The 20,867-nt window shown below is 45.6% G+C and overlaps 1 protein-coding gene across 1 annotated transcript in view; it reads right to left on the reverse strand.

Annotated features, from left to right (window-relative positions):
* OPRK1 (opioid receptor kappa 1) overlaps positions 1-20,867 on the reverse strand; it is a 153,209-nt gene that overhangs the window by 25,990 nt on the left and 106,352 nt on the right. Inside the window, exon 3 of the mRNA XM_063923719.1 lies at positions 5,110-5,462. Coding sequence (XP_063779789.1) covers positions 5,110-5,462 — 353 coding nt within the window. The remainder of the gene's footprint in view (positions 1-5,109; positions 5,463-20,867) is intronic.

Consider the following 20,867-nt stretch of genomic DNA (forward strand, 5'->3'; position numbering starts at 1 on the left):
CAGACACTCCCGCGTTTTATCCTGGGACGCCTGTGTTTTTCCGCACACTCCCAGAAAACGGTCAGTTTCCGCCCAGAAACACCCACTTCCTGTCAATCACACTCCGATCACTTCAACGATGAAATTTCTGCGTTCGGACGTGAGTAAATCTACTAAGTTTTGTGCTAAAATACTTAGCGCATGCGCACAGCGTACCATGCGCATGCGCATTTTCGCCTTAATCGCTCCATTGCGAAAATCGGCAAAGAGCGAACAACTCGGAATGACCCCCAATGTCAGGTAGAGCCTCTTATACACATTACGCCAGGTAGAGCCTCTTATACACATTATGACAGGTAGAGCCCCTTATACACATTACAACAGGTAGAACGCCTATAGGGAATGAGAGGTGTGTGTGTGTGTATTCCCCCGCACCACCTTTTTGCACTTACATGACTGTATAAGGAACATCAGTAGTCTGCAGTCACCTTCTGTACCCAGAAGTCCCTCAGGGGAAGATGAGGGGAGGCAGAGCACACGGAAGGCACACTCGGACACTCTCAGCCTTATATCCTTCACTGTCTCTCAGCCTGCCCCCTCACTCTGTGTCTCCATCTGCCCCCCTTCATTCTGTGTCTCCCAGCCTGCCCCCTCAATCTGTGTCTCTGTCTGCCCACCTTCACTCTGTGTCTCTCAGCCTGCTTCCCTTCATTCTGTCTCTCAGCTTCATACCCATCACTGTCTCTCAGCCTGCCCCCTCACTCTGTGTTTCTCAGCATGCTTCCCTTTATTCTGTCTCTCATACTACCCCCTTCATTCTGTGTCTCTTAGCCTCATACAATTCACTGTCTCTTAACATGCCCAACCTCACTCAGTGTCACTTTTTCAGCCTGCTCCCTTCATTCTGTGTCTGTCTCTCAGCATCATACCCTTCACTGTCACTCAACCTGCCCCCCACCCTCACTCTGTGTTTCTCAGCAACCCTCTCATTATTACCACACTCTATGTCTCTCAGTAACCCTCCCACCACCCGGCCACTTTGTGCCTCTCAGCAAACCCCCTCCCATCACTCTGTGTCTCTCAGCAACCCCCCATCACTTTGTGTCTCTCAGCAAACCCCCATCACTTTGTGTCTCTCAGCAACCCTCCCATCACCCCGTCACTCAGTGTCTCTCAGCAAACCCCCTCCCATCCCTCTGTGTCTCTCAGCAACCCTCCCACCACCCCGTCACTCTGTGTTTCTAAAAAAAAACCTTCCTATCTCTGTGTCTCTCAGCAACCCTCACACCAACCCCATCACTCTGTGCCTCTCAGCAACCTCCCCCCCTTCACTGGCAGCCATTCTCACCTGTTTCTCTGTGAGCCATGCCAGTCACACACCCCATGCATATGCCTCTTCTCTCACCCAACCCGCGCAAACGCTGTGGCTCCTGCAGCAGGGCAATGTGGGATAAAAGAGAGGATGATGCATCCGAGACAGGGTAAGCCTGGAGGGGGCCGAGCATGCAAGTTGAAGCTGCAGTGCTGCCTGTTGTCTTGTATGTAGTGGTGCGCCTGGAAGAGAAGAAGCCAAGCACACCAATACACACATGACAGCGGGCAGTCAATCAACCTGCCCCCCCCCCACACGCAGTGTCTCTCAGCTACTCTCCCACCACTCTGTCTCTCAGCATCCCCACATCACTCTATGTCTCTCAGCAACTCTCCCACCACCCCGTCACTCTTTGTCTTTCAGCAAACCCCCTCCCATCATTCTGTGTCTCTCAGCAACCCTCCCACCACCCCATCACTCTGTATCTCTCAGCAAACCCCCTCTCATCCTTCTGTGTCTCTCAGCAACTCTCCCATCACTCCTGTCACTCTGTATCTCTCAACAACCCTAACACCACCACCATCGCTCTGTGTCTTTCAGAACCCCACCTTGCTCTGTGTCACTCAGTAATCCTTTTCCCCATCACTATGTGTCTTTCAGCAACCTCCTATCACTCTGTGACTCTTAGCAACCCCCCACCACTCTGTTCCTCTCAGCAACCCCCCCATCACTGTGTCTCTCAGCAACCCTCCCACCACCCATTTACTCTGTGTCTCTCAGCAACTCTTCACCCATCACTCTGTGTCTTTCAGTAACCCTACCACCCCCCATCACTCTGTGCCTCTCGGCAATCTCCGCCCTCTTCACTGGAAGCCATTACCACCTTTTTCTCTGTGAACTATGCCAGTCACACACCCCGTGTGCATGCCTCTGCTCCCACCCAATCCACGCACGCACCGCGGCACCTGCAGCAGGGCAATGTGGGATTAAAGAGAGGATGATGCGTCGGAGACAGGGTAAGCAGGGAGGGAGCAGAGCATGCAGGGGGATGCCGCAGCGCTGCCTGTTGTCTTGCATGTAGTGGTGCACTCTGCAGAGAAGAAACCAAGCGCTCCAATACACACATGACAGCGGGCAGTGCTGCAGCTAGCAGAGGCGGTGATGGTGATGGTGGTGCCTGATGGTGCGCCCACAGCGCATTTACGCTGTTTGCAACTAGGGATGGCCATCGGTGTGTTCGCTATAGATTGTTTCCAATTTTGAATCATCGATGGTCAATGGCCATCCCTATTTGTAAGGCACCTCAGGCACATAGTTATGGCCCTGAGTACTCCTGGTCAGCAGAAACCTTGTTCTAGAACACAATAATGGCAGAAATAAAAGTAGAAGGAAGTTTTGCCCTTAGTATCATAGATTTTTTTTTTTTTTTTTTAATGTTCTTTGTCAACATTAGTATCTTGTGGTCTGCCCTTGGCAAAGTGAAGGACTTGCACGGCTGCATTAAAAGTAAACATCATGATGTACTGTAGTGCATGTTACCACAACATCATGGAGGCTCTTTGATGGAGCACAGAGCAAAAAGCTAAAACTAAAATGTAAGGCTGGGGTAATTTGCAGAAAGTCTTCCCCAGTATAGTATCGCAGCCTGCTTTCCACTTGTTACAGTACAATCTGTGGTGGCTGAGCTGGTGCTCCTGGTGAGTGCCATCCTATCCAACTGGTACTGTTGTTACAGCCCTGGCCAACATATCAGTGTAATACCCCTTTCACACCGCAGCTTTAACCCGGTAAATTGCCGATTTTTCAGCCTTCCTAAACGGTTCTAGCTGCGATGTGAAAGGGCCACCTTGAATTTACCGTTTTCAAAATACTGGTATTTTGAAACGGTTAAAAAGCAGGGTCCTACCCGGTTCAGACCCGTTTCACTGTGCAGTGTGAAAGGCTCTGAAACGGTATTTCCAAGCCACAGGAGGTGATAGGCTGTCTCCATGTGTGATGTCACCAGGCAGAAGCAGGAAGCTGGAGGAAAAACACATCAGACACATGAGAGTGGGTTTAGAAGCGTTTTCTTACTGCAAATATATTATACAATGGCAACTTGGAGTGATGAAGAGGTGAGGGAGCTGCTAAGAATCAGAGGGGATAAGGAAATCTGCAGACAAATAACTGGGACAGTCAAGGATGCACTCATATATAAAAACATGGTTAAAATGCTTCAAGCTGCTGGGTTCCATCGTACGACTATCCAAATTATTAATAATTAATTAATTAATAATTATTAATAATGTGTGGGCCAGAAAAGTCCATTTATAATGACAACCACTATTTTCTATGGGTGAAACGGGTTCAGTGTGAAAGGTACCAAAACTGTCATGAAATGGTAATATACTGGTTACAACATGCGATGTGAAGGGGGTTTAACTGCTCAGACCCGTTTTAAGAACCGTTTAAAGAACCGTTTCAAAAGCAGGTTTTGCAATGTGAAAGCAGCATAAGTTATTCAGCACAGATTACGTCATTACACACTTTATTACTGTGTTTGTTGTGGGACATTGAAGAATATTCTGCCAGTATATAAATAAATATTATAATTTAATTTCACAGAAGGGCAGCACATATGATGCATATTCTGCCTAATAAAACTTTTCAGGACAGACTCCAATAGCTGAATATGTACAATTAACACAAGAGAAGGTAGAGAGAGGATATGATAGAAACATTCATATATTTCAGTATTAATAAAGGTCAGGAAGGCAGAATTTTTAAATAGAACTAGAGGACACTCATAAGGAATTTTTATTCATTTTTGTTTGCAATAAGGTGGTAAATGCATGGAATAGTCTCATACGGTAATGTAATTTAAGAACGCATGAGTCTGAATCTGTATATGAAGCACAATGGAAATTGGCATAAAAAAAGCCATGGCCTCTACATTGTGGTACTTCATATACAGATTCAGACTCAGTCGCATACAAATATACAAGTGTCGCAAATCAAATAAATTTATTAAGATGCTCTGCGAAAGACAAGTCACACAGGACCTGGAGCACCAAGAAGCATTGATGTTTCTATAATATGTGCAATGTATACTGTGCATGGGACCCCTGGGTCCAGGGGGGGCCACACCGCAGACACTGCACCCATGTTGTATTACTTACTTGTCCGGAGTCCCGCGTCGGGCGCAACAGTCGAGGCAAAAATCAGCCAAAATGGGCGCTGCACATGTGCATTAGTAAAATTAGTCTCCAGAACATGGATGCCATGTTTCCGGAGACCTGCACATGTGCAGTAGACTCTGGCACAATTCCAGAGCTAACTGCACTGTCGAGAAGAGGGGGCCCATCCGGAGTCTGCACATGGGCCCGCTCCTCTATTAAAATGCCCCTACCAAGAAGGATGTTTGGCGTGACCACGGCAACAGTATATGAGGACACATATCAGTATCTGGCAAGGAATTTGGGTACCTGTAGCTCTGTATTGGAGAGTTTTGGGATACCTTCTGGTAAATTACAGTAGCTTTCAATGACACATTATGTATGACCCAATATTGAGGCTCTCGCTGTCTATAGTTAGGAGTGGTCAGTGGACCACTCTCAGGAGAAGTGCTTTAATGTGTTGAGTGACTTATCTTACTGTATGTGTACTGAGTCTACTACATGGAAGATAGATAGATAGATAGATAGATAGATAGATAGATAGATAGATAGATAGATAGATAGATAGATAGATAGATAGATAGATAGATAGATATTCTACATAAGATAGCCTCGTTCATTGTATATGAGATAAATATATTGAGTGTGCTATAATTTACTCACCGTCACTCATTTTTGTGCCTCCAAGTACAATGGCTGATATTCCAACAGAAGATGACAGCATCCAGATACACACATTGATGACCTTTGCTTTTAAAGGTGTACGGAAATCCAATGCTTTCACAGGGTGACAGACCGCAATATATCGGTCAACACTCATCATGGTTAAAGTAAATATACTGGTAAACATATTATAATAGTCAATTGAGATAACTATTTTACATAGAATATCTCCAAAAGGCCAGGAGTTCATTAAGAATTCAGTGCTTTGAAAAGGCATTGTGGTTGTCACTAGAGCATCTGCCAATGCCAGGTTAAATATATAAATATTGGTTGCAGTCTTCATTTTTGTGTACCTGTTGGAGAGAAAATACTCGTATGAAACACACTGAAATCAAAGTATTTTATAATGAATTATTGATAATTTAGCATAACATGGGTATTATAGTACAAATGTGTTTTAGACATCCATATGTGTTACAGCAGATTTATATTAATAAATTTATGTACAAGTGCAATTTCACAGACTTCACGACAAAGAAGGGAAGAGGAAGGAGTAGAGAAAACATTATAGGCCAGATGTACTAAGCCTTGGAGAGTAATAAAGGGGATCAAGAAATAAAGTACCAGCCAATCAGCTCCTAACAGCCCTGTTACAGGCTGTTTGAAAAATGACAGCAGCAGGTTGGTTGGTACTTTACCTCTCTCCACTTTATCACTCTCCAAGGCTTAGAACATCTACCTCTGCAAAGTTGAAGACAAGTTGGTTGTAAATGCTGTGGCATTGCTTCCATGGATATATGTATTTGCCCATATGCCAAGTTGTACGTGTGTTTGTGAGTGGAGTGACCCTTTGTTTCATACTTTATCATCTTTAGTGCATACCTCCACCAGCCCTATCCTTGGTGCAAAATATATGCCTGATAATGTGCATATTTACACTACTGGCTAACTGTGACAACATACGGAAACATTGCCTACATGATAATACCCTAGAAAAGACCAGTTATGGCAAGTAGGAGATGCAACTAATTGCATACAGTATGATTGTGCATCATCTGTCCTTGCAGACATTTGATTCTGAAGCATGTGCATTGTGAAAACACACAATGTACAGGCCTATGCTGCACTCTGCACCAGTTTCTATGGTGATGGCTAGAAGTTCAGAATAATATATTCTGTTAAAGTTAAATTAAAGATAATATGAAAAATTAAGCATCTGTACTGTACATGTGCTGGTGGCACATGAGGGGGAGTTGAGAGGCTACTGCTGGTGGCACATGAGGGGTAGGTGAGAATCTGCTGCTGGTGGCACATGAGGGGCAAGTGAGAGGATACTGCTGGTGGTACATGATGGGGAGATGAGAATCTGCTGCTGTTGGCTAATTCTGGTGGCACATAAAGGGGGAGATGAGAGGCTTCTGGATATACACAGGGGGAGATAAAAGGCTGCATGGGGGGATTTAGTGTGGGTCATAATCAGTGGTGCAAGTAGAAAAAAATTCTTAGTGGTACTTAAATTGGTGTGGCCACATGCCACATGGGAAGTGGCCAATTAAATGGCATGATACCCATACGCCCCCAATAGTGGCAGATATGCATATGCCCCTAAAAGTGGCAGATACACATATGCCACCAAAAGTGCCAGATACACATATGCCCCCACAGTGCCAGATACACATATGCCCCCACAGTGCCAGATACACATATGCCAGATATGCACCCACAATGCAAGATATGCCCCCACAGTGCCAGATACACATATGCTCCCACAGTGCCAGATATGCCCCCACGGTGAAAGTTATGCCCCCACGGTGCCAGATACACATGCCCCCAGAGTGCCAGATATGCCCCCACAGTGCCAGATACACATGCCCCCACAGTGCTAGATATGCCCCCACAGGGCCAGATACACATATTCCCCCACAGTGCCAGATATGCCCCAATGTTGCCAGATACACATGATCCCCACAGTGCCAGATATGCCCCCACAGTGCCAGATATGCCCCACAGGGCCATATATGCCTCCACTTTGCCAGATACACATGCCCCCACAGTGCTAGATATGTCCCACAGTGCCAGATACATATATGCCTCCACAGTGCTAGATATGCCCCCACTGTTCCAGATACACATGCCCCTAGAGTGCTAGATATTCCCCCAAAGTGCCAGATATGCCCCCCATGTTGCCAGATACACATGCCCCCACAATGCTGGATATGCCTCCACAGTGCCAGATACACATATATCCCCAGAGTGCTGGATGTGCCCCCACAGTGCCAGATATGCCCAAACAGTGCCAGATATGTCATAAACAGTGCCAGATATGCCTCCACTTTGCCAGATACACATACTCCTAGAGTGCTAGATATGCCTCCACTTTGCCAGTTACACATGCTCCTAGAGTGCCAGATATGTCCCCAGAGTGCCAGATATGCCCCCCACAGTGCCAGATATTCCCCCACTGTGCCAGATACACATATGCCCCACACAGTGCCAGATATGCCCAAACAGTACTAGATATCCCCAAACAGTGCCAGATAAACATGCCCCCAGAGTGCCAGATATGCCCCCATAGTGCCAGATATGCCCACACAGTGCCAGATACACATGCCCCCACTTTGCCAGATACACATACCCCCACAGTGCCAGATATACCCCCAGCAGAGCAACTCACTGTTGCAGCTGCCTGTTGCTGGCACTGTCTGCTGCTGTTGCTGCTGCGGAGAGGAGAGCACAGCACATGCCCCTCCTGACCCTCTCCTGCTCTCAGTCCGGTCTCCAAATCCTCCTGTGGTGGCGGTCTGTATATCAGATCTGGCGCCGGTCTGCGAGCCAATCAGAGCTCGCGGTCTGGCAGTGGCAGATCCTGATTGGCTGCCGGTCCACGAGCGCTGATTGGCTCACGGACCGGCATTTCAGTCAGTGTAATACACGCTGTCACCACCGGACTCGGGGGGAAATGACTGGCAGGCAGAATGGAGATGAGCAGGTGAGGAGAGGCTCATGCTGCGCTCTCCTCTCTCCAACACCGGGTGTCTACAAAGTGGACACCTGGCGGTACTGCATACCTGCTGGGAATTTCTTACCGGTACGCAGTATTGCCCAGTACCGCCATACTTGCAGCACTGGTCATAATGTTATAAGGGGCAGTGCATTGTGTGGCATAATGTGTAAGAGGCACTACAACAGCATGGCATAATTTGCAGAGGGCATTACTGTGTGGCATCATTTGAAAGGGACATTACTTTGTGGCATAATATGTCATAAGCATTACTGTGTGTGTGGCAAAATGTGTTACAATGGACATTACTGTGTGACATAATGTATAAGGCATACTACTACTGTATGGCATAATGTATATAAGGCAGTGACGTATGAGAGGAGTATGCCTGTGTGCAATCTCCAACTGTGGTCCTCTCCTCTCTCGTCAGCATCCAGGCAGCATAGTAAGTGTCACGGTGCTGGGTACTAGTAGATTTTAGCATGGTGCTAGTGTCTACTGGGCTTGCACAAGACTCCAGGAGAATGGAGTGTTGGCCATTTTCCTGGCAATGACCCTTGCACTGTGCATTTGTGGCCCACACACCACATATCCTGTGAAACCACACACCCCCAGCTGGGAGATTGTGCGCCCTTGATGCGTGCAAATACAACCAGCTCCAATAGCCACCCTTCTTTCCACTATTTTGCTGCCTCCCCCCCCCCCCCCCCATATTTTCGTTTTCTTCTGGATTCACCCCAGTGTACACTTGTATGTTGTTTTCATATTTGTAAGAGCATAGACTATAAAGTAGGATGAGTAAGGGATAGAAAGGGCAGAAGTCTATGCCAGGAGCCAGATGCTGGTGGTGGGTCTGTGTGCTTTAAATGCCATGGTCTATTTTCAGTCCCAGTCCATCACACTCAGTCAGTGGTAACATATAAATGGTAATGGAAAAGAGCCTCAACCACATTTCTATATATTATGTACTATAATGCAAGTTTTCTAATCTATTTTTGTTTAGTAATGTTTATTAATGTGAGTTCTGACCAGTGGTGGCTCATATATTGCATGGGGTGTGGAGGGGGTGAACACATATAAACTTATATGTAATGTTGTATGTAATATATTTTTATGATGGCTGCCGGTCCCCAAAATCAGCCGGAGCAACCACTGCACCTGGGACACAGCAATTGGCTTTCTCTACAAGCCCGCCCCAAGCCTACTGTGAAATTAGCCAATGGGAGTCTGGGGGTGGGCTTAGGAAAAGTGAAGCCGAATAAGGCTGCATTCCAGGTGCAGCAGTGGATGTGAAATGCACAGCGCTACTGATTACTGGGAAAGTAGCCAGCACATATATTAGATACATCATTACATGTATGTGTTTACTGTATGTGTTATCCGCCTCCCCTCCTCCCCACCCATGCAATGTGTGGTCTGCGCTACAACCCACAGACAGCAGTCACCACTGGCTCTGACATATATGTATGTAATTGTAATATGTTAACAGTATTAATATGGTCTGGGATTCTGAGCTGGGATTTAAATTCTGCAGAGTGCATAGCAAGTTCATGCACATGTGCCAATTTAATAACAAAAGGCCCAAGGGGATCAGTGCATATTACAGCCATTGGAAATCTCCTATTACCTACCTTAATTTATAGATAAAATATCCATTGAACAACTGAGGCTTACTCAGATGCCTTCGCAGTACTGGCTGGCATTGGTAAACGTTAATGTATAAGTCCAGTCCAGTGATACTGTCGTATAAGTCCATTAATATTGCTGTGTATGTTCAGCGGTACTGCCCTATAAATCCATTGATCCTGACATATAATTCCAGAGATCCTGCCATATAATTCCAGTGGTACTGGCGTATATGTCCAGTGATACTGCCGTATATGTACAGTGATACTGCCGTATATGTCCAGTGATACTGCCGTATATGTCCATTGATACAGCCGTATATGTCCAGCGGTACTGTCGTATAAATCCAGTGATCCTGCATTATAATTCCAGTGATCCTGCCGTATAATTCCAGTGGTACTGGCATATAAATCCAGTGATCCTGCCGTATAATTCCAGTGGTACTGGCGTATAAGTCCAGTCCAGTGATACTGCCGTATATGTCCAGTGATACTGCTGTATATGTCCAGAGGTACTACCATATAAATCCAGTGATCCTGACGTATAATTCCAGTGGTACTGCCGTATAAGTCCAGTCCATTGATACTGACGTATATATGTCCAGTGATACTGCAGTATATGTCCAGTGATACTGCCATATATGTCCATTGATACTTCCATATATGTCCAGCGGTCCTGCCATATAAATCCAGTGATCCTGCCGTATAATTCTATATAAATCCAAATAAATCCATTTAAGTCCAGTCCAGTGGTGCTGCTATATAAATTCAGTGGTGCTGTCCTGTGCTGTATATTATTTACTCCAAATCAAAGGGCTAGTAAAATTTAATCCAAATAATTTTCACAGGGTTTGCCCTCTGTGGTGTAGAGGTACTCTCTCCTGTACCACATATTGTTATATATCTCCAGAAAAATAATGGAGAACAAAAATTTGGAGGATAAAATAGGGAAAGATCAAGAACCACTTCCTCCTAGTGCTGAAGCTGCTGCTACTAGCCATGACATAGACAATAAAAACCCATCAACATCGTCTGCCAAGGCCGATGCCCAATGTGATAGTAGAATGCATGTAAAATCCAAAAAGCCAAAGTTCAGTAAAAAGACCCAAAAAAAGAAATTGAAATGGTCTGAGGAGAGACGTAAACTTGCCAATATGCCATTTACGACACAGAGTGGCAACGAAAGGCTAAGGCCCTGGCCTATGTTCATGACTAGTGGTTCAGCTTCACATGACGATGGAAGCCCTCATTCTCCTGCTAGAAAAATTAAAAGAGTTAAGCTGGAAAAACCACAGAAAAGAACTGTGCGTTCTAAGATGGTATCCCAAATCCCCAAGGAGAGTCCAAGTGTGTCGCGGTTGTGATGTCTGACCTTCCCAACACTTGAAGGGGAGGGGTGGCTCCTTCTACCATTTGCACGCCCCCTGCAAGTGCTGGAAGGAGCATCCACAGTCCAGTTTCTGATAATCAAATTGAAGATGTCACTGTTGAAGTACACCAGGATGAGGATATGGGTGTTGCTGGTGTTAAGGATAAAGTTGACGATGAGGATTCTGATGGTGATGTGGATTGTTTAAATAAGGCACCGTGGGAGACAACTGTTGTATGTGGGATGAAGAAGTCCATTGTGATGCCTGGGCAAAATACCAAAAAAGCCACCTCTTCGATGTGGAATTATTTATACACAAATCCGGACAACAGGTGTCAAGCCGTGTGTTGCCTCTGTCAATTTGTAATAAGTAGGGGTAAGGATGTTAACCACCTAGGAACATGCTCCCTTATACGTCACTTGCTGCGCATTCATCAGAAGTCAGTGTCAAGTTGTGAAACTTTGGGTAAGAGCGAAAGCAGCCCACTGACACTTAAATCCCTTCTTCCTCTTGTACCCAAGCTCCTGCAAGCCACACCACCAACTCCCTCAATAACAACTTCCTCCTCAGTCAGGAATGTCAGTAGTCCTGCAGGCCATGTCACTGTCAAGACTGAGGAGTCATCTCCTAACTGGGATTCCTCCAGAGGATCCTTGAGTGGTACGCCTCCTGTTGCTGCCGCTGCTGTTGTTGCTGCTGGGAGTCAATCGTCCTCCCAGAGGGGAAGTCAGAAGACCACTTGTACTACTTCAGCTAAGCAACTGACTGTCCAACAGTCATTTGTGAGGAAGATGAAATATCACAGCAGTCATCCTTTTGCAAAGCGGATAACTGAATCCTTGACAGCTATGTTGGTGTTAGACGTGCGTCCGGTATCCACCATAAGTTCAGTGGGACTTAGAGAATTGTTTGAGGTACTGTGTCCCCGGTATCAAATCCCATCTAGGTTCCACTTCGCTAGGCAGGCGATACCAAGAATGTACAGAGACATCAGAAATAGTGTCCTCAGTGTCCTTTAAAATGCAGTTGTACCCACTGTCCACTTAACCACGGACTTGTGGACAAGTGCAACAGGGCATACTAAGGACTATATGACTGTAACAGCCCACTGGGTAGATGTATGGCCTCCCACAGCAACAACAGCAGTGGCACCAGTAGCAGCATCTCGCAAATGCCAACTCGTTCCTAGGAAGGCTATGCTATGTATCACTGCTTTCTGTAAGAGGCACACCGCTGACAACCTCCTACGGAAACTGAAAGACATCATCGCACAATGGCTTACCCAAATTAGACTCTCCTGGGGATTTGTGATAACAAGCAACGCCACCAATATTGTGCATGCATTACATCTGGGCATATTCCAGCACATCTCATGTTTTGCACATACAATTAATTTGGTGGTGCAGAATGTTTTGAAAAATGACCGGGGCGTGCAGGAGATGCTGTTGGTGGCCTGAAAAAATAATACTCTGTGAGGAGGAGGATGTACACAGTGAAAGGGGTGAGGAATTGGAGGATGAGGAGGAGGTGGACATCTTGCCTCTGTAGAGCCAGTTTGTGCAAGGAGAGATTGATTGCTTCTTTTCTGGTGGGGGCCCAAACAAACCAGTCATTTCAGCCACAGTCGCGTGGCAGACCCTGTCACTGAAATGATTGGTTTGTTAAAGTGTGCATGTCCTGTTTATACAACATAAGGGTTGTTGGGAGCGCCCAAGGACAATTCCATCTTGCACCTCTTTTTCTTCTTTGCGTCATGCACTGTTTGGAGCCTAGTTTTTTAAGTGCCATCCTGTCTGCCACTGCAGTGCCACTCCTAGATGTGCCAGGTGATTGTGCCGCACACTTGTGTCGCTTAGCTTAGTCATACAGCCACTTCAGTGCAACCTTTTGGCCTAAAAACAATATTGTGAGGTGTGAGGTGTTCAGAATAGACTGGAAATGAATGTTATTAAGGTTAATAATACCGTAGGATCAAAATTACCCCCAAATTCTGTGATTTAAGCTGTTTTTATGTTGTTGTTTTTTAAATTATCCAGATTCAAAATCAAAACACGAGCAGGGATTTAGAACCAAAACACAAAACACGAAAAGTGCCCGCCGCACATCTCTAAATTTGATAGTGTTAGGAATAATTAATTTTGTTAAACAATATTGCCAATTTGAGATGTGGGTAAATATATCCGTATTTCCTTTTTTCATGCTGAAGGCTTATAAAAGAGATTGAGAAAGCTCCATATATTAAACAGCTGTACAGTATGCCTCCTCATTTAATGGTGGATATGCTAGGGACAAGTCTCTCTATGTGGATCTCTCTCTCTCTCTCTCTCTCTCTCTCTATCTGTACTGCTAGAGACAGCGGTGGATTTAGACCTCATGGGGCCCTAAACAATATACCAATTTAGGGCCCCACTCCCTCAAACAATCCATAGCACTATATTTTCATTCTTGATTCATCCTTCTTACATTATTTGTTGTTTTTCCTCCTTATATTCTATTACAGTATATTACTTTCCCCCTTCACTGATTGCACTGTGTCCCCTCACCTCTAGATTCCATTATTACACAACTCAGTTACTGCATTTTAGATCAGTGTTCCCCTCACTGAATGTAGTAGGTGCCCAGACCCCATTATTACACCCTCACTTACTGACTGCATTATATTTGAGTGATTGAGGCTTACAACACTGCAAGACTGGAGACACAGGCATGTGCTGGAGCCGGCATCCAACAGCTGTCTAATCACTGACAGCCTGCTGGGAGTATTCAGCCAGCCCAGTGCTCTTTTTTGACGGAGGTCATGGTCCGCTGGAAATGCCCTCCTTACAGTCTAGTCGGCAGGCCACCTGGGACCCACATGGCCCCCTGAGACCCTCAGGGCCCTAAGCAGCTGCTTTGGTTGCCGTGTGATAAATTCTCCTCTGGCAAGTGATGAGTGTCCCTCTGGGGATTTGTGAATGTGATGTGATGTGCTGGTAATAGAAGGAGGGCCTGATTCAGAGGTAGACACTATGCCATTTGCTTTCTTTGGTATGTGCATGTGTCAGTGTTGCACTGCGCAGCCAATGTGCATCTCTAAACAAATGACAGCGGCTGTGGCATTAGCATATTATCACAGTACCGTTGTTTACAAAGATCATCTCTGAATCATGCCCAGGCATTGCTATAAGTTTCTAAATAGAATATTTCTGTATCCTGGATTTGTAGGCTGGGCACAAACCCTTCTACTGTTAGGCATTGGTAGACCGCAGTGTAATAATCATACACGTATTGTGACACTGTATGTGGTACCCCAACTGTAGGTGGTCTGTCCCCAGGGGTTCTTTGTTGTACATATAGGGCTGCTGTGACTGTCCTCAGGGGTGTTTTGTTGTGCATAAAGGGGTTCTGTGTAGTCCATAAAGGGGCTGCTGTGTCCTCCAGGGGTGCTCTGTCCATTTGTAAAGGGGATGCTGTGGCGGACAAGGGGCTGATGTGTCCATCCAGGGAAGCTTTGTCAATCTAGGGGTACTCTGACAGTTCATCCAGGGGCTCTGCCCCAGCGCAAAAATAATAAAAGCTATAAATATAATTTAAAAAATATGTACATATATATATAATTTTTTTTTGTGCTATACCGCAGTGTACTATACTATTATTTATCTGTGACACTGCCAGCCAGACTGAAGTGTAATAATCATATATGTATTGTGACACTGTAGGTGGTCTGTTCCCAAGGGTGCTTTGTTGTACATAAAGGGGTGCTGTGTCCATCCTCAAGGGTACTTTCTTGTACATAAAGAGGTGCTGTGTTGTCCATCAAGGGGCTACAGTATCCGACAAGGGGCTGCTGTGTCCATCCAGGGGTGCTCTGTCAATCTAAGGGCACTCTGTTGGTCCATCAAGGGGCTGCTGTGTCCTCCAGATGTGCTTGGTCCATCTAGGGGTGCTTTGTCCATCACACCACTGTGTAATATTCATACAAGTATTGTGACAGAGACCGTATCCCAATTTCATAAAAGTATTATGACGCTGCTGGGCATACCGCAGCTTAATAATCATACACATATTGTGATATTGTAGGCCAGACCGCAGTGTAATATTCATGGTTGATTATTATTTTAGTGATAGCATCCAAATAAGCATGTCAGACAGTCCATTTTACTGCTGGCAGGGAAAAAAGAATGTTTGGAGGTCCTTGGAAATTAATGTTATTGAGATTCAGAATAATGTAGGAACAAAAACAAGCTAAAATTCTGTGATTTTAGCTGTTGTTATGATTTTTGTTAAAAAAAAATACAGATCCAAAACCCACAAAGGTGGTTTTGGACAAACCAAATACAGATCCAAAACACGAAGGAGATACAGATCCAAACCAAAACCCATGACAGGGGTCAGCGCACATCCCTAGTTTGTACCCATATATATGAACTGCAAAAGTCCCAGCAATACTCATAAGGTGTCAGTCCAGATAGGCCACTTCCCATTAGGGATACCAGTCCTTGGATATTGAATTCCAGACAGTCCTTATTCAAGATGACTTGCAGTTGTTTTGTCTGTGGATCCATGGCTGGGCAGATGGTAAATGGCCAGTGATGGTGTGTCTGGGCAAGATGCAGTCCTAATTTTTGGGTCCAGAGGAGTCACTGTAGCATCAGTGGAAGGTACAAATTAGCTCAACCCAGCTTCTTCAGAAGCAATGTGAGGAACCTCTGACTTGCGGTGTCCTTAACAGTGATAGCAACTTCAACCACATCTGAATCAGGCCCTATATGTAAAAAACTTTAATTTACTTAATCATTCTGTTTACACAATTTTGTTTTGCTGTGTACAGTATACTTATTTTCATTTCAAATCAATTCTCATCTTTCTGAGGCTGTATGATTGCTTGAAATCAATGATTTGATATTATTTATTCTACATCATACGTTATTCACATTCACAAGTACAGAACGGGATGGAAATTGATTAGCGCTAGAGAGGTGATTATTTTGCTTATCCATGGAACATTCATTACATAGTTAAGTAGTGGTCCCAATGGAATATTAGGTACATGCATGGATGGTAATTAAATTGGGATGAATAGTCAAAGGTTGATTTGATGAAAAAGCATAGCATGGTGATAAAACAAAAAAAATATATGCCAATCTCCTATGCTCATGTTTTATTAATGCTAAAAAAATTAAAAACAAAACCAGCATACTGTATACTGTATGTGTCAAATATCAGGCACTGTGAATTTTCCCATTTGTTCATTCATTTCTCCCTTTTTTAACTATGTTAAAAAAATTATGTTGTAATAAGTTATATTACAAATGTAGAAAATATGTTCACATTTCACTTATAAAATGGAAGCCTAAAAAATAAACAAGTAGTATAATAAAATAAGGTTCTGTTTTAAAAGCAACATCTCTATTTATACTGCACATTAGCTGTACAGTACAATTTCGGCATATAAAGCAGAAGATATACAACAATCCCTATTGGCACATGTGATGAGCGTATTTAAAATTTGATTTACCAAACCAATCCTAAATTCTCATTACAGTGGAAGATAGAAAAAGGTTGGTGATAGGTAGCAGGGTGAAAAGGCTAATTATGATTAGTATGGAGTGAACTGGTGATGAATGGGGTCATCAGAGTTGGGGTCAATGAGATCATTTTGATTAGTTTTTACATGAAAATGTGGTGAAGATTACCACAGCTCTGATGTTGTTATTAGAGATGAGCGCCTGAAATTTTTCGGGTTTTGTGTTTTGGTTTTGGGTTCGGTTCCGCGGCCGTGTTTTGGGTTCGAACGCGTTTTGGCAAAACCTCACCGAATTATTTTTGTCGGATTCGGGTGTGTTTTGGATTCGGGTGTTTTTTTCCAAAAACACTAAAAAACAGCTTAAATCATAGAATTTGGGGGTCATTTTGATCCCAAAGTATTATTAACCTCAAAAACCATAATTTACACTCATTTTCAGTCTATTCTGAATACCTCACACCTCACAATATTATTTTTAGTCCTAAAATTTGCACCGAGGTCGCTGTGTGAGTAAGATAAGCGACCCTAGTGGCCGACACAAACACCGGGCCCATCTAGGAGTGGCACTGCAGTGTCACGCAGGATGTCCCTTCCAAAAAACCCTCCCCAAACAGCACATGACGCAAAGAAAAAAAGAGGCGCAATGAGGTAGCTGTGTGAGTAAGATTAGCGACCCTAGTGGCCGACACAAACACCGGGCCCATCTAGGAGTGGCACTGCAGTGTCAAGCAGGATGGCCCTTCCAAAAAACCCTCCCCAAACAGCACATGACGCAAAGAAAAAAAGAGGCGCAATGAGGTAGCTGTGTGAGTAAGATTAGCGACCCTAGTGGCCGACACAAACACCGGGCCCATCTAGGAGTGGCACTGCAGTGTCACGCAGGATGGCCCTTCCAAAAAACCCTCCCCAAACAGCACATGACGCAAAGAAAAAAAGAGGCGCAATGAGGTAGCTGACTGTGTGAGTAAGATTAGCGACCCTAGTGGCCGACACAAACACCGGGCCCATCTAGGAGTGGCACTGCAGTGTCACGCAGGATGTCCCTTCCAAAAAACCCTCCCCAAACAGCACATGACGCAAAGAAAAAAAGAGGCGCAATGAGGTAGCTGTGTGAGTAAGATTAGCGACCCTAGTGGCCGACACAAACACCGGGCCCATCTAGGAGTGGCACTGCAGTGTCACGCAGGATGTCCCTTCCAAAAAACCCTCCCCAATCAGCACATGATGCAAAGAAAAAGAAAAGAAAAAAGAGGTGCAAGATGGAATTATCCTTGGGCCCTCCCACCCACCCTTATGTTGTATAAACAAAACAGGACATGAACACTTTAACCAACCCATCATTTCAGTGACAGGGTCTGCCACACGACTGTGACTGATATGACGGGTTGGTTTGGACCCCCCCCAAAAAAGAAGCAATTAATCTCTCCTTGCACAAACTGGCTCTACAGAGGCAAGATGTCCACCTCATCTTCACCCTCCGATATATCACCGTGTACATCCCCCTCCTCACAGATTATCAATTCGTCCCCACTGGAATCCACCATCTCAGCTCCCTGTGTACTTTGTGGAGGCAATTGCTGCTGGTCAATGTCTCCGCGGAGGAATTGATTATAATTCATTTTAATGAACATCATCTTCTCCACATTTTCTGGATGTAACCTCGTACGCCGATTGCTGACAAGGTGAGCGGCGGCACTAAACACTCTTTCGGAGTACACACTTGTGGGAGGGCAACTTAGGTAGAATAAAGCCAGTTTGTGCAAGGGCCTCCAAATTGCCTCTTTTTCCTGCCAGTATAAGTACGGACTGTGTGACGTGCCTACTTGGATGCGGTCACTCATATAATCCTCCACCATTCTATCAATGTTGAGAGAATCATATGCAGTGACAGTAGACGACATGTCCGTAATCGTTGTCAGGTCCTTCAGTCCGGACCAGATGTCAGCATCAGCAGTCGCTCCAGACTGCCCTGCATCACCGCCAGCGGGTGGGCTCGGAATTCTGAGCCTTTTCCTCGCACCCCCAGTTGCGGGAGAATGTGAAGGAGGAGATGTTGACAGGTCGCGTTCCGCTTGACTTGACAATTTTGTCACCAGCAGGTCTTTCAACCCCAGCAGACCTGTGTCTGCCGGAAAGAGAGATCCAAGGTAGGCTTTAAATCTAGGATCGAGCACGGTGGCCAAAATGTAGTGCTCTGATTTAAACAGATTGACCACCCGTGAATCCTTGTTAAGCGAATTAAGGGCTGCATCCACAAGTCCCACATGCCTAGCGGTATCGCTCCGTGTTAGCTCCTTCTTCAATGCCTCCAGCTTCTTCTGCAAAAGCCTGATGAGGGGAATGACCTGACTCAGGCTGGCAGTGTCTGAACTGACTTCACGTGTGGCAAGTTCAAAGGGCATCAGAACCTTGCACAACGTTGAAATCATTCTCCACTGCACTTGAGACAGGTGCATTCCATCTCCTATATCGTGCTCAATTGTATAGGCTTGAATGGCCTTTTGCTGCTCCTCCAACCTCTGAAGCATATAGAGGGTTGAATTCCACCTCGTTACCACTTCTTGCTTCAGATGATGGCAGGGCAGGTTCAGTAGTTTTTGGTGGTGCTCCAGTCTTCTGTACGTGGTGCCTGTACGCCGAAAGTGTCCCACAATTTTTCTGGCCACCGACAGCATCTCTTGCACGCCCCTGTCGTTTTTTAAAAAATTCTGCACCACCAAATTCAAGGTATGTGCAAAACATGGGACGTGCTGGAATTTGCCCATATTTAATGCACACACAATATTGCTGGCGTTGTCCGATGCCACAAATCCACAGGAGAGTCCAATTGGGGTAAGCCATTCCGCGATGATCTTCCTCAGTTGCCGTAAGAGGTTTTCAGCTGTGTGCGTATTCTGGAAAGCGGTGATACAAAGCGTAGCCTGCCTAGGAAAGAGTTGGCGTTTGCGAGATGCTGCTACTGGTGCCGCCGCTGCTGTTCTTGCGGCGGGAGTCCATACATCTACCCAGTGGGCTGTCACAGTCATATAGTCCTGACCCTGCCCTGCTCCACTTGTCCACATGTCCGTGGTTAAGTGGACATTGGGTACAACTGCATTTTTTAGGACACTGGTGAGTCTTTTTCTGACGTCCGTGTACATTCTCGGTATCGCCTGCCTAGAGAAGTGGAACCTAGATGGTATTTGGTAACGGGGGCACACTGCCTCAATAAATTGTCTAGTTCCCTGTGAACTAACGGCGGATACCGGACGCACGTCTAACACCAACATAGTTGTCAAGGACTCAGTTATCCGCTTTGCAGTAGGATGACTGCTGTGATATTTCATCTTCCTCGCAAAGGACTGTTGAACAGTCAATTGCTTACTGGAAGTAGTACAAGTGGGCTTACGACTTCCCCTCTGGGATGACCATCGACTCCCAGCGGCAACAACAGCAGCGCCAGCAGCAGTAGGCGTTACACGCAAGGATGCATCGGAGGAATCCCAGGCAGGAGAGGACTCGTCAGACTTGCCAGTGACATGGCCTGCAGGACTATTGGCATTCCTGGGGAAGGAGGAAATTGACACTGAGGGAGTTGGTGGGGTGGTTTGCGTGAGCTTGGTTACAAGAGGAAGGGATTTACTGGTCAGTGGACTGCTTCCGCTGTCACCCAAAGTTTTTGAACTTGTCACTGACTTATTATGAATGCGCTGCAGGTGACGTATAAGGGAGGATGTTCCGAGGTGGTTAACGTCCTTACCCCTACTTATTACAGCTTGACAAAGGGAACACACGGCTTGACACCTGTTGTCCGCATTTCTGGTGAAATACCTCCACACCGAAGAGCTGATTTTTTTGGTATTTTCACCTGGCATGTCAACGGCCATATTCCTCCCACGGACAACAGGTGTCTCCCCGGGTGCCTGACTTAAACAAACCACCTCACCATCAGAATCCTTCTGGTCAATTTCCTCCCCAGCGCCAGCAACACCCATATCCTCCTCATCCTGGTGTACTTCAACACTGACATCTTCAATCTGACTATCAGGAACTGGACTGCGGGTGCTCCTTCCAGCACTTGCAGGGGGCATGCAAATAGTGGAAGGCGCATGCTCTTCACGTCCAGTGTTGGGAAGGTCAGGCATCGCAACCGACACAATTGGACTCTCCTTGTGGATTTGGGATTTCAAAGAACGCACAGTTCTTTGCGGTGCTTTTGCCAACTTGAGTCTTTTCAGTTTTCTAGCGAGAGGCTGAGTGCTTCCATCCTCATGTGA

Source organism: Pseudophryne corroboree, chromosome 5 (assembly GCF_028390025.1).
Source record: "Pseudophryne corroboree isolate aPseCor3 chromosome 5, aPseCor3.hap2, whole genome shotgun sequence".
Classification (NCBI taxonomy): domain Eukaryota; kingdom Metazoa; phylum Chordata; class Amphibia; order Anura; family Myobatrachidae; genus Pseudophryne; species Pseudophryne corroboree.